The 12519-nt window shown below is 40.6% G+C and overlaps 1 protein-coding gene across 1 annotated transcript in view; it reads right to left on the bottom strand.

The window, feature by feature from the left end:
* Positions 1 to 12519, bottom strand: part of TTC7A (tetratricopeptide repeat domain 7A) — a 201788-nt gene that overhangs the window by 63308 nt on the left and 125961 nt on the right. Inside the window, exons 16-17 of the mRNA XM_081940769.1 lie at positions 4496 to 4612; positions 265 to 362 (exon numbers count right to left, since the gene is read on the bottom strand). Of these exons, the coding sequence (XP_081796895.1) occupies positions 265 to 362; positions 4496 to 4612 (215 nt within the window). The remainder of the gene's footprint in view (positions 1 to 264; positions 363 to 4495; positions 4613 to 12519) is intronic.

Genomic DNA, 12519 nt, shown 5'->3' with positions numbered 1-12519 from the left:
ATTCAATATACTGTGTCAAATTGGGGATCATTGACCTAACACTGATCTATTTTCAGATGATGATTCTATCCACAAAAGTGTTGCTATCACGAGTAGGGTAACATAATAAAATCTTGAAATAAATGTATTCCTTATAATATATTAGTAGGGAAGAAGACATTTGTAGGGAAGAATGCATTGCATTAAAAAAAAAAACAAATCCTATTTATATGTGATTGTTCAGACTGGATTTAGGCCATCCATTAATCTCTTTGTTTCTCTTACCAGAATCGTTATCATGGGCATCAGGTAGAGTAAGATACACATTATTATTCTTTTTAGCTGGTACTGTCTCAGTCAAACTGTTTGCTTTTTCTGAATCACTGGAAAAGAACAACAACGGGAGAAACATGTTAATTATCACTTACCTAAAAGGCAGGGTATATACTAGAGCCAGAACGCCTTAGTAGATCAGGGCTTGGACTAAAACTTGGGAAACCCAGGTTCTAGCCAACATTCAACCCAGTGATGGGATTCAAATTTTTTTACTACCGGTTCTGTGGTTGTAGCTTAGTGGGCATGGTGTGGCTTGGTGGGCGTCACAGGGAAAGGATACTGCAAAATCCCCATTCCTTCCCCACCCCACCAACCTGCTTTCCAGCTCCCTTCTCCTGTGCAGGGCAGCAAAAGAAGACGCAGCCGATGAGCTGGGACTCGGGAGGCAGTGAATAGATTGAGGGCGGGGTCAGCCAGAGGTAGTATTTGCCAGTTCTCCAAACTATTCAAAATTTCCGCTATCTGTTCTCCAGAACCTGTCAAAACTGGCTGAATACCACCTCTGGTTCAACCACGAAGATTCAGTGGGTGATTTGGGACCAATTATTTTATCTCAGTCCCACCTACCATACAGAGTTGTTGTGGGGAAACAAAGGAGGGGGAAATGCTTCTGAAGAAAGATGGGAGAAACTTTAACAACAGTAATAATCAGCCCTAGAAAATGAGCATCTATCAACCTTGAAGGCTGAAACGTGGGTGCACATGACATAGTCGTGGTCAACATTACTCAGGCAGCAGGGCTTCTGTCAAAAAGACAGATGTTTGTTGCATCACAGGCCATGCTGTGTGAAAATTTTGATAAAGCAAACTGCCAAGGCAGGATGGTGATGATGTCAAGTGGTGATCAATGCACTTGGATTAATTTGACATGTTTCAGCAAACTGTGGCTTCTGCTGCTGGAAATCCAACGGTTTGCTTCTTTCCTACCTGTGAAGTAGGGAAAGTGTGATCTCTTCCTAGTGTTCTTCTCCATTGTAATGAGGAAAGCTGACTGAAGTCAAAATTATACTAGTCATCACTGGCTCAGTGGCTTATAACTAACTATGGTTTGTGTGTGGTCTCTGGCACAGAATGTTTTTATTAGATGTTATCATTTTTCTTTCTACATGATATTCCGATCCCTGTCAGCTGCCCTGAGTTGCCTGGTGAGTGATCATTCTCATGCACCAAATTGATCCGTTCATGGCGCAGAATAGAGAATGGGTCACCTGATGTCCTACTTTCCATCTTTATTGTGCTGCTCTTATGCACATAAAAGAATTAAGGCTGGAAAAACCAAAGACTATTTTCTCTGTACAGTTCATGCTAATTACCCACAGTATTGTTTTCTATGTCTCTGACAAGTTGTATCCTTTTGCTATAAGGATACACATAATGTAATTTGTGGTTATTAAGTCCCCTGTGCTTTAAATCTCTTGCCTTTCATTCATTTTCTCTCTCTCTCTCCCTCTTCTCCCTCCCTCCCTCTTCTCTCTGCCTTTTTTCTGCCTTTTGTCCCCTGTTGCCATCTAATCATGTTTATATTTGATGATGTTTAATAAATAAACATCTAGTTACATTTTGATAACTGAACTAAGCAGTGTGTCTTCTTGCTCTAATCTGGATCTAAGCACCCATTGCAAGTGGGATGGGTGGCAACTAAAGTGGAAATTACATGCAGTATTTTTCCACCAGCTAAGTAGTGCTGCATGCAGCCTTTTAGAGCAGCAAAAAGAGCAGCCCTTCCTGGAATGGAAATGCACTTTCTGCTCAGAAATTAAGGTTGTTTATATAACTAAAGAGAAAAAAAACCTGGGATACGGCTTCTGCTATTAATAAATAAAATTCTAGGAAATATTTTAAGTATTAAGTTGGTATGTTTGCACAGATACGCAATGTTTATTTATTGAATCTGTGTCCTTTTTTAAATCAAAGGGCCTGGGACAGCATTCACTTCTTTTCTTTCCACTCTTACCCATTTTTTTCCAAGAGCAATTTTTCCAACAGCTACTCAGTGAAGGTAGGAGAAAGAATAATACTAATACTAATAATACCAATACTAATCATAGTCATTTTAGTAAGATTTTTAAACACATACATACAAACATACTATAATGCAACATCATAATTGAGAATGTTCTTTTTTAATTAAACAAAAAAAAATCAAGCAAGACTTTAAAAAGCATCACATTAACAGGTCTGGCAGGTTGGACCCACAAACTCTGTAATGCTTTGTGTATTTCCACTGAAAACAATTGGCCTAATCTAATATGAGTGTCATTGACTTCAATAGTCCAGCCTTAAATATATCTAAATCTGAATCCCATTAAAGGATCTTAATATTAGTTTCTGGAAAGAGAAGTGAGAAAGGCCAATTACAATATATTTCCCATTGAAGTGTAGCTAGAAATATCTGAACGTATTTGAATCATTCTTAAATATATGTGCTTGTGTGTGTATAGTGGCAGGAAGAGATACTGCCTGAGATCATCTGAAACAAGGTCATTTAGGGTTTTAATATCAAAATTAAGCCTCCAAATTAAATAGTTTTTAATTACATTAACACTGTGATTATGATATATATGACAATGTTAGTTCAAGCTTGTGTGTCAGTAGCATTCAACACAAATAAAGTTTGAGTTCATTACTATAATCCAGTTTGTTAACCTGCCCCATCTGTCTTCTTTCAAAAAAAAAACAATCCCTATTAACCCAGGCATATGTAAGATAACCATGATTCTGGAACCAGATGGTCTATTATATTGCCTGTGTTTTGCTTTTCTGTTCTTTTAGAATTAACCTGAATTTAGTTTTAGTAGTCATCATTTTTAAGCATGGCTGGTTTATTGGGATGGTTTGATTATTAAGATTATTGTTATCACTTGTTGTGAACCACTCTGGCTATAGAAATAAAATCAATCCATTAATACTATCAATAAATAATGTATTGGATTTCAAGCCCCATAATCTACCCTCAGGAGCTCTCACAACCCACATAGGGAAACACAGCATGAGTGAATGCTGATATACAGTATTCCATTTTTATTCACTGCTACTTAAGATCAGTAAATAATCAATTAAGAATGTCATTATTGCATGGTATTAAATAGGAACCCTTGTCTCCAAGTAGATGTATTGTACTTTATCATTCTTTGACATGAACAGGGAACATCAATGAAAGAGAACAACAAGCAAGCTCTGCTAGTAGACCAGTTGGTGGCATTTTGCCAGGAAAAAAAATGTTGACGATGTTCTGTGGAGTTGTGTAAGTGTCCTGACATCTCTGTAAAGCTGCAGCCCAGCCAGGGGTAAAAGAGGAGGGATTTCTTCCCTCCCCCACTCTCCCTCCCTGACTGCAAGGATCTGATTCTGCTCTCTGTGGAATATGCCTGGCAGCAGATTTAGTTCTGGCCTGTCCATTTGCCTTGATCTGCAATCCTGCAAAGTTATAATGAATTCTAAATGGCAACCTGCATTAAAATTTCAGGTTTATCTCTGGAATGGAGCAGCATTGGAAAGTCAGTCCTGCCTTCGCTCTAAAAGGCAGAGGGGAGGAGGAAATGATCCCTGGGATCCTGCTATTCTCCAAACAAGGCTTGATAACCATGCTGGTTATTTCCCAAGGTCTGGTTCTTAGAGACTTGGCTGGTTATATGATATTGCCTTCCTTTTCATTTACAAGTGATATAAAGTGACATATCTTTCAATGCTTGCTTGTGGATGCTTAATGGTTTCTACAAATTTCAGGTCTCTTACTCAGGTACCTATATTTAGATTTAGGCAGGAATCCCAGACCTACTAAAAAGCTTGTAAATCCACTCCAGGATTTACAAGTATGTAAGCGGGTGCAGTACAGACATACAACCTTCTTCTTCTTCTTCTCATTCTAAGTATAGGAGATGGAATAATGGATTTAAATTGCATGAAAGCAGATTCTGATTAATCATTATTTAAAAAGCAGCTGGACAGTAGAATATATTATCCAGACAGGGGGCAGGCATGCTTTCTTGGATGTGTTCCAATGGAAGCTGGACAATAAGAATGCTTTAATTTGGATTCCTTCATGCAATAAAGTATTGCACTTGATGGCCCAAATGACCTCTTCCACCTCTATTCAATAACAAGAGAAACATACATACAGACAACTCTTTCTGCATTTCTGGATTTAAGGAAAATCCAGTTTCAAGAAGAAAAAGCCTACCTTTGCTGCGAAACATTATACAACATCTGCCACTGATGCAACATATGTCTACAGGTCACTAAAGCCTCTTCTGGTCCTTTATGTATTAATTCCAGTTTTATTTTTGTGAAGAGTAACCTGCAATAAAAGTATATACACATATAAATAGCAAATAATATTTAGCTGTAAAGATAAATACATGATAAAAATGATTTCCAATGGAGCCTTTAAAAAGACACCAGGATGGATGAGAGAACTCTAATTATTGCAGAAATTTTAAAAAAGAAACAAATCCTAACAGTTCACCAAAAATAAATGTAAATTTTATTCAAATAATTCAAAAAAATCAAATTTGAGGAGAAAACCAGACAGATTGGCAAAAACAAGTAACTGAGAAAAAGTTTTAAAAAAAATCCCATCCATGGATGTAGATGGGTTAAATGTATGGAATTAATATTATAAAGCTTATTACCAATTTGCAGATGGATTCCGTGTGCTTAATTTTTAGTACCATATTCATATTAAAATACTGTTCTTATATATTATAGTATGTTCATGCAATAACAGGAAAAACTGAATAATAAACTTTATAATAGAAATGAAGTTAAAAAACAATCAGGCTGGAAAACATTCTTCAATCCCCAAATCTAATTTTTAATTTTTTTAAAAAAAACCAATTTTTAGTTAAAAGAAGATTTTACAAAGATTTAAAAAACGATAGAAACATACGGTAAATAGTATAGAAAAGATTCTAAAGGGTAGAAGTGAAGAATTACAAAAAAGCAAGAAAAAAGTAACAACTTTAACTTGGATTTCTAAAGGCATACATTTGTACATACAGTATTTAACATCATTGTGAAAAATGGAAAAAGACACACTACATTCATAGCTTTTAAACCGATCCTGCCAAAATCTTTATTCAAAGAAAACTTCATTAAGTGAACATTACAGTGAAGAAATTATAATATTGATAATGGCCAGAATAATCCTAAAGAGATTATTTCCACTATATTATATTAATGTCATATGTTTTAAGGGGAGAAACATGCAGGGGAATTACTTCAGCTCCTTAATTATTTCAGTTAACCTTTTTCATTGGTTTTCTTAGCTCTACGATGCCTTTTCAAGGTGTCAGCATGACTTTTCTTGCACTTTTAGGATCTGAGCAAATCAGCTAACCTTAATATTGATCATCATCCAAAGCTACCACTGGGGATCAGATTGAACAAACACATAAAAAGCCACAATGTTCCCCTGCAATGGTGTCAGGTGTACCGGTATATTTATTTATTAAATTTCTATGCTCCCTTCTCATGAATACAGCAACTCTGGGTAGTTGTTTTACTTCACTTATAATTGTTCTTTCAAAAGATGTATCACATATGTAAATTAGCACACATATATTTTATGCAAAACCTTCTCCTTTTGTTGGCAATGTATAATTAGGGGTCCAGCTGGTGAATGAAACCCAGGAGGACATGCTCATGAGTTAGGCTTAGTACTTCCCATACCCACCCACTCCTTGGTCTAGCACAGTGGTCGGCAAGCCGCGGCTCGCGAGCCACAAGCGGCTCTTTACACATTTTAATGCGGCTCTTCTGTGTGCCGGGCGCGCGCTCCCCTCCCTCCTCTCGGGCACTTCAAAACAAGCGCCCCTTTCCCTTTTTTTCTTTTCGATCCACAATGATTAGGGAGGATCCTGAAGTCGGGCGGGGACGAGAAGCGAGGAGGCAGAAAAAGAAACGGAGGCTAAGGAGCTTCCCCCCCGCCTCCTCCCACCAAAAATCTAACCAGGGAGCCGGGCGGGCAGTAGCAAATTAGCCGATCACGCCGTGTGATCAGCTAATTTGCTACTGCCCACTGGCTCCCTGATAAGATTTTTGCGGGGGGGGGGAGAAGCTTCTTGCCTCCGTCTCTTTTTCTCCCTCCTCGCTTCTTGGGGCTCCACCAATGGGGGAGCAAGGCCCGCCCAGCGCCAGGCTTTGGGCTAACACAGAGGTTTGCAAAGTTGGCTGTTTTAAGACTGGTGGACTTCAATTCTCAGAATTCTGGGAGTTGAAGTCCACCAGTCTTAAGAGCCAATTTTGCAGATCCCTGGGCTAATATGATTGATGCCCTTGGTGGACTTCAATTCTCAGAATTCTGGGAGTTGAAGTCCACAAGTCTTCAAGCTGTCAGGTTTGAAGACCCCTGGGGTTTTTTTTCTAAAGGGTTAGGGGTGCAAGGGTCTTGCAACTTGACAGCTTTAAGACTTGCATGCTTCAATGCCAGAGTTTCTGAGCCAACATGACTGGAGGAGGAATTCTGGGAGTTGAAGTCTACAAGTCTTAAAGCTGTCAGGTTTGAAGACCCCTTGGGGTTTTTTTCCTAAAGGGTTAGGGATGCAAGGATCTTGTAACTTGACAGCTTTAAGACTTGCGTGCTTCAAATGCCAGAGTTTATTGAAACTAAAAACAGTGTACCATCCTATGTATTTTCGGTTTTAAAAATGTGGCTCTCAAAATAAATTTCAATCGTGGTTTTGGCGAGATTTGGCTCAGTTGAAAAAAAAGGTTGCCCACCACTGGTCTAGCACAATGCAGCTTCAGCAGAAAACTTAACAAGAATTTTATGGAAAGGAGAGTTATGGTTGTGTGAATGTCAAATAAGGTCTTGAACTGAACTTTATTCTATCTGCTGAAATACAGAGCTTGCTGCAAGATATATGGCAAGAAGTAGAATTTAATCCTCAGAGCCATTAAGAAAAATTCCAGCAGAGCTATGTTTAAAATTCAAAGCCTTCTATCAAATTCCATTTGGTTACATGAAGGATTACCTCTTTATACCCATATCCTTGAATAGCAACATCCGTTGACAGAACTAAAATTGTCATTCAATGAAAGGTGAATTGAATATATAAAATGAAATTTTCATTGGAAACCAATCCTTCCCACTAAGAAGGGTCTTAGGTTTAATGTCAGAATGTCCTTTAAAGGATAAAGTAAATGAAAGCCCAAAAGAAGAAAATGCATCTTTGTTTTAAACAAAGTTTGGTCATATGGTTGAGGACATATATTTGGGTATGTAGGATGTGGGTATGTAGGAACCCACCCCTCTCCTGGAAAAATGAAATATTCTGGGAAATAGTGAAAAGGCAGAATATTATATTCCCCTGGATAAGAAATGGAGAAACATGTTTTAGTCAGGAAACAGACTCACTTTTAATTGCCCTCACCTTTGTCAATGAGCCATTAAAGCCTGAGCTAGTCTACTATACACAACAAAGGTGGGATTAGTCTTCTACAAAAACTCACCACAAGGTACCTGGGAAAATTACATCAGCCAGCAAGGCAACCAAACTTGGACTTAAAGCACAGCCTAAAGAGTTGCCCCTGCATGGCCCCAGGGGAGTCTGACAACCAATCAGAACACAAGATCAAGATCAAAGGCCAGAAGGGGAATAAAACCAGGGATTTTCAGCATCTCACTCTCTTTTCTTCTTCCCCCAACATCTGGAAGCATGTGACCCCCCCCCCTCTTCTGTTCAGGAACTCAAGCCATGTGATCCTGTCCACGATTAAACCACCTTTCCAAGCAACCTCCATGTTTCCAGTGTTTTTTCCCCCCACTTGGAACTGAACCCAGAAGGGCATTTCTTCCAATAGGCATTTAGCAGTTTAAAGGTTTCCCCTGACTCAAGGGAGTGGTACTCATCTCTGATGCTTAGCCGAGGGAGCCTTGGCCCTTAGCCGAGGGAGTCTGAGACGTTTCCATCATCATGTGAGCAGTATGGAAATATGGGACGCAGTAACCTTCCTGCTAAAGCAGTACCTATCTGTCTACTCACGTTTGCGTGCTTTTGAACTGCTAGGTTGGCATGAGCTGAGACAAATAACAGGAGCTCACTCCGTTGTGCAGCGCTCAGATCTCGAACCCGTGCTGCAGGCTTTCCAGATGGCAAGCTCAGCATCTTAACCACTAAGCAACCGCATTACCCCCTTAGTAATCATCATCACCTTCACCATTACACTTTTCAGATTTCACAAATGCATTAATGTCCAGCACAAATTGTGCACATCCATTAAACATGAACATAGAGTTCTTGCTCCTGAGCGGAATTCTCCCACTTATTAAAGCTGTGCCACGAACACCCTGAAAAGCAGCATCTTTCACATAATTTCAGTGCTCAGAGGTTCAAGGATTCCTATCCACAACCCCCATTATTCAGTGGAATAGTTGGCTGCTGGAAAATAAAGGACAGTATTCTTTTTCCTATTGGCTGCATGAAGGCAGCCATAATTAGGCCTGTTGAGAGGATTACGGGAAGGGTAGGGATGTGAGAGAGGGAGAAGAATCTCTGGAATGTATGTATATTTAAATGTGATGCAGGTATGCCAAAATGGAAGCATTTGTACATGTTTGCCTACCCATCTCCAAGTCCCACAATCCATGCAGCTCTTGGGACAAAAAATTACCCGTCTCTTGCTCAATGTGAAGAAGAAAAGATAAACGTAAAGACTCCCTCAAGAGAAACGTGACTCCTGTAGCTCCTTGTAGTTTCCTTGGTAAGAATGCAAAGGAGTTAGCATTGCTTTCTTTCAGGATAGACTTCCTAATGTAGCATCTAGCGGTGGGATTCCTCAGTTTCCCATTCAAGTACCAACCAAGTCCAACCCTGCTTAGCTTTTTAAAGATCAGTCAAGTTTAGCTCTATGCTGCCACCTGCTGTACCAGAACAATAAAGGGTGCAATTGCTTAAACAATTCTAAAGCTGATTCATGGGCCAGTTATTCTCTTTTTCTACACAGTTTATCTTGCAAAGTTCTTATGAAGATAAATAGAGTTAAAACCAGATAGCACAAAAAGATATGCTCATCCCATTTCTCCACCGTTCTCCAGGATCCTGGATGAATAATTCAGGGTGCACTGCAGGATACTTCAATATTATTTTCTTAAGTACAAGCAAGCAGACAGTATAACTGAGAATTAATGTTTTAAAGCCTGTATAAAAATAATAGATTATTTGTCATAGCCACCCAAAGTGCTTCGCCATGTTTGTCTGGTGTAAACAATCAAATACTTTTTTTTTCTTATCTGACATTTTGCCACCGATGGAAACTTCTGAGCAAAGTTTTTTAGTCCACTGACTTGAGTCATCATGGTCAGATCAATTTCCTTATGACCTCTTAAGTGAGCCTTGTGTCTAAAATCCAGAGGTGGAGGCTGGAGTTTGGAGCATTGTAAGATAGTAGCAGATATGAACTTTGTACCTTCTCTGCAGTTTCGATGGCTAGATTATGTTGAGTAACCTGGTGGGAAATGATAGCTATTATTTTGCTACAGCAGGTTTAAGAGGATCTGGATTCGACTCTTAGTCAGTGGTCATATCCAGGTCACTTGACATGCAACATTTGTGCCACTTCTAGATCAGCTCTGCATTTACACAGTCACATAATGCATTGCCTTTGGGCAGCAAAGCCATGGAGCTGTGTTCTCCACGATATAGAAGGAATTCAGACCAGCACCGTTCTGCAGCAGAAATACCAGAGCTTGGAAGCAGCCAGTTTCCCATTGGTGAGAATTCTTGCCTTGTCCTGCCTCCAAGCTCTTTAGTTTCCCACATCCCCACTGGAATTAAGGTCCTTTAGCACTTAATGTGCTGGGTTTCTAAAATGCCCATCTTGGAGTGATTTTCCCCCCTTTTTTAATTGGGTTAAGTTAGGACAATGAAAAAGAACAGCTTCCTGGTTGGTTGCTGACCAGATGATTAACATAGTATCCTTTCTATTAGATGCATATTTTGTTGTGTAAGGATTTTTTTTGGGTGAATAAGAAAACCACCATAGAGCTGCAGCGTATTCTGGCCTCGCTCCAAAATACCCCAAATTTGTAAATATGGATTACCGCAGGGGTGGGCTGCTGGGGGTTTGCAGGGGTTTGGGAGAAACTCTAGCTAAGATTCTATGCAGTTTGGAGAACCACCAAATACCACCAAATCCCTGGCTGACCTTTCCCACCCCTCCCCTCCCAGGAGTCCCCACGCTTGTACTTAAAAGCCCCCACGCGGCCCATTTTGGATGCAGGTAAGTGCAGGGCGAGGCGGAGGCTCAGGGAGGGTGAAAAACGGGCCAACCGGAAGTTCGGGAAGGCCGGAAACGGGCCCATTTCTGGCCTCCAGAGGGCCTCCGGAGCCTGGGGAGGTCGTTTTCGCTCTCCCAGAGACTGGAAGAAAGCCTCCAGAACCCAGGGGTGGCAAAAAAACACTCCCCCCCATGGTGCAGGAGGCTGACTAGGCCATGCCCACTATGGCCACGCCCACCCAGCAACTGGGCAGAGAACCCCTTGCTAAAATTTTTGAAGCCCAGCCCTGATTAAGGCCTGCTCTTTTACATCAAAAGTCATAGTTGAAGTGATCGTGCTATGTGAATGTTTTGTTTCAAATATGAAGCTTGTGGTTATATAGATTTTATTTCCATCATACAACCTCCCATCTTTTAATATTTACTTTCTTAGCTCCTTTTCACCTGTTTTGGCACATTCAGGGATGGCAGCCAGAGAAAGAGAAAAGCCTCTATTAAAGGAGGATATTTGTAGCTCAGAGTTGAAATGAGAGGTCCTTGGTGTTCTGTGAGCTTTTTGGTTTTCTGCCGACGTTTCATTATGCATACTAGGCCAGTGATGGCAAACCTATGGCACGTGTGCCACAAGTGGCACGCGGAGCCATTTGTCAGGGCACGCGAGGCGCTGCCCTGTCAGCTGGCCAGCGCACATGCGCACGCTGGCCAGCTGAGTTCACCTTTTTAAAAGCCATTTTTCACCCTCCTCAGGCTCCAGAGGCTTTATAGGAGCCTGGAGAGAGTGAAAAGAGCCTCCTCCACCCCCCTGGAGGCTTCAGGGACCGTCCGGAGGCTTCCCTGAAGCCTTCGGAATGCTTAAAACCACCCTCCGAGCAAACCGGAAGCAAAAAAAGCATGTAAAAAGGGGGGGTTGCGCGTTGTCCGCGCATACGCAGTGGGGGTCGCGCGTTGCATTATGGGTGCGGCACGCCCGCATACGACCCCCCTGCGCTCCCCCCACTTGTGGCACGCGAGCCAAAAAAGGTTCGCCATCGCTGTACTAGGCAATATCATCAGCGCTAGTCAGTGCTATCACTGATGATGTTACCTAAGGAAACATCTTTAAGAAAACAGCCAAGCTCAGACAGAAACAGCTGTATATGTGGAAATTTCTCATTTCTGTTTTAATTATTAAAGATACAAGAGACCTGATTTACGGCATACAGCATAGAATCACCCTGCTGAAATCCCCTTTTAAATATATTTTCAGCAAGCAAAACTAAGAGGCGCTGCGTTGTTCTTTCAACCTATTCAAAATAATATTGACTGTTAGCCTTGACAGAAGTTTCTTTGAGAGCAAGTTGGCTTCAAAGGGTGGAGCTGAAACTGACTTTCAGCTTAATTAGGAATTTTTGGAAGTTCTACACAGCCTTTCAGTTTTCTTTAAATGTATATACTAGACACGAAGTAACATTTGTAAGCCTGCTTTTTTACACCTGGTTTATGAAAGCAACCCTAATTTTTAATGCCCCACAAAACACTCCTTTACTTCATATATATGCTGACGAAGAGAACAAGGAGAACCTTGTGGGCACCCAGCATTATCACTCAGAGGGAAACTGCAGAACGGGGCTTGTTTTCCATTCCTCCTGGATTATAAAGGCAACTTGCCAGATGCCCGAATGGAAATCTGGATCTAGTCTTCAAAGGTCAATGCGCACAACACCTTCTGAAGGGAGGAAACCCAGTGGATTTACATTATGAATCATTCATACTTTAACATTTTGGTTTTCCATTCAAGTGGGATTTATAACAAAATGCTGAGCGTATTCTCTATTCTTAAAACTCTTCCTGCTCCCAATTTCACTTAGCCATTTATTCCAAATAGACCTCTTGTTTCTCTTTCTAGTAGGATCAGTGTCGGAAACACTTTAAAAAATGGTATCTGGAAAAGAGTACAGAAAGTTGAGCATTATCCCATGGAGTTATCAATTATAAGCAATTTACACA

The sequence above is a fragment of the Natrix helvetica genome (genome assembly GCF_964273705.1).
Source record: "Natrix helvetica genome assembly, chromosome: 2".
In the NCBI taxonomy this organism is placed as follows: domain Eukaryota; kingdom Metazoa; phylum Chordata; class Lepidosauria; order Squamata; family Natricidae; genus Natrix; species Natrix helvetica.
The sequence above is the reverse complement of the archived record's forward strand: the minus strand, read 5'-3'. Positions and strand labels throughout refer to the sequence as shown.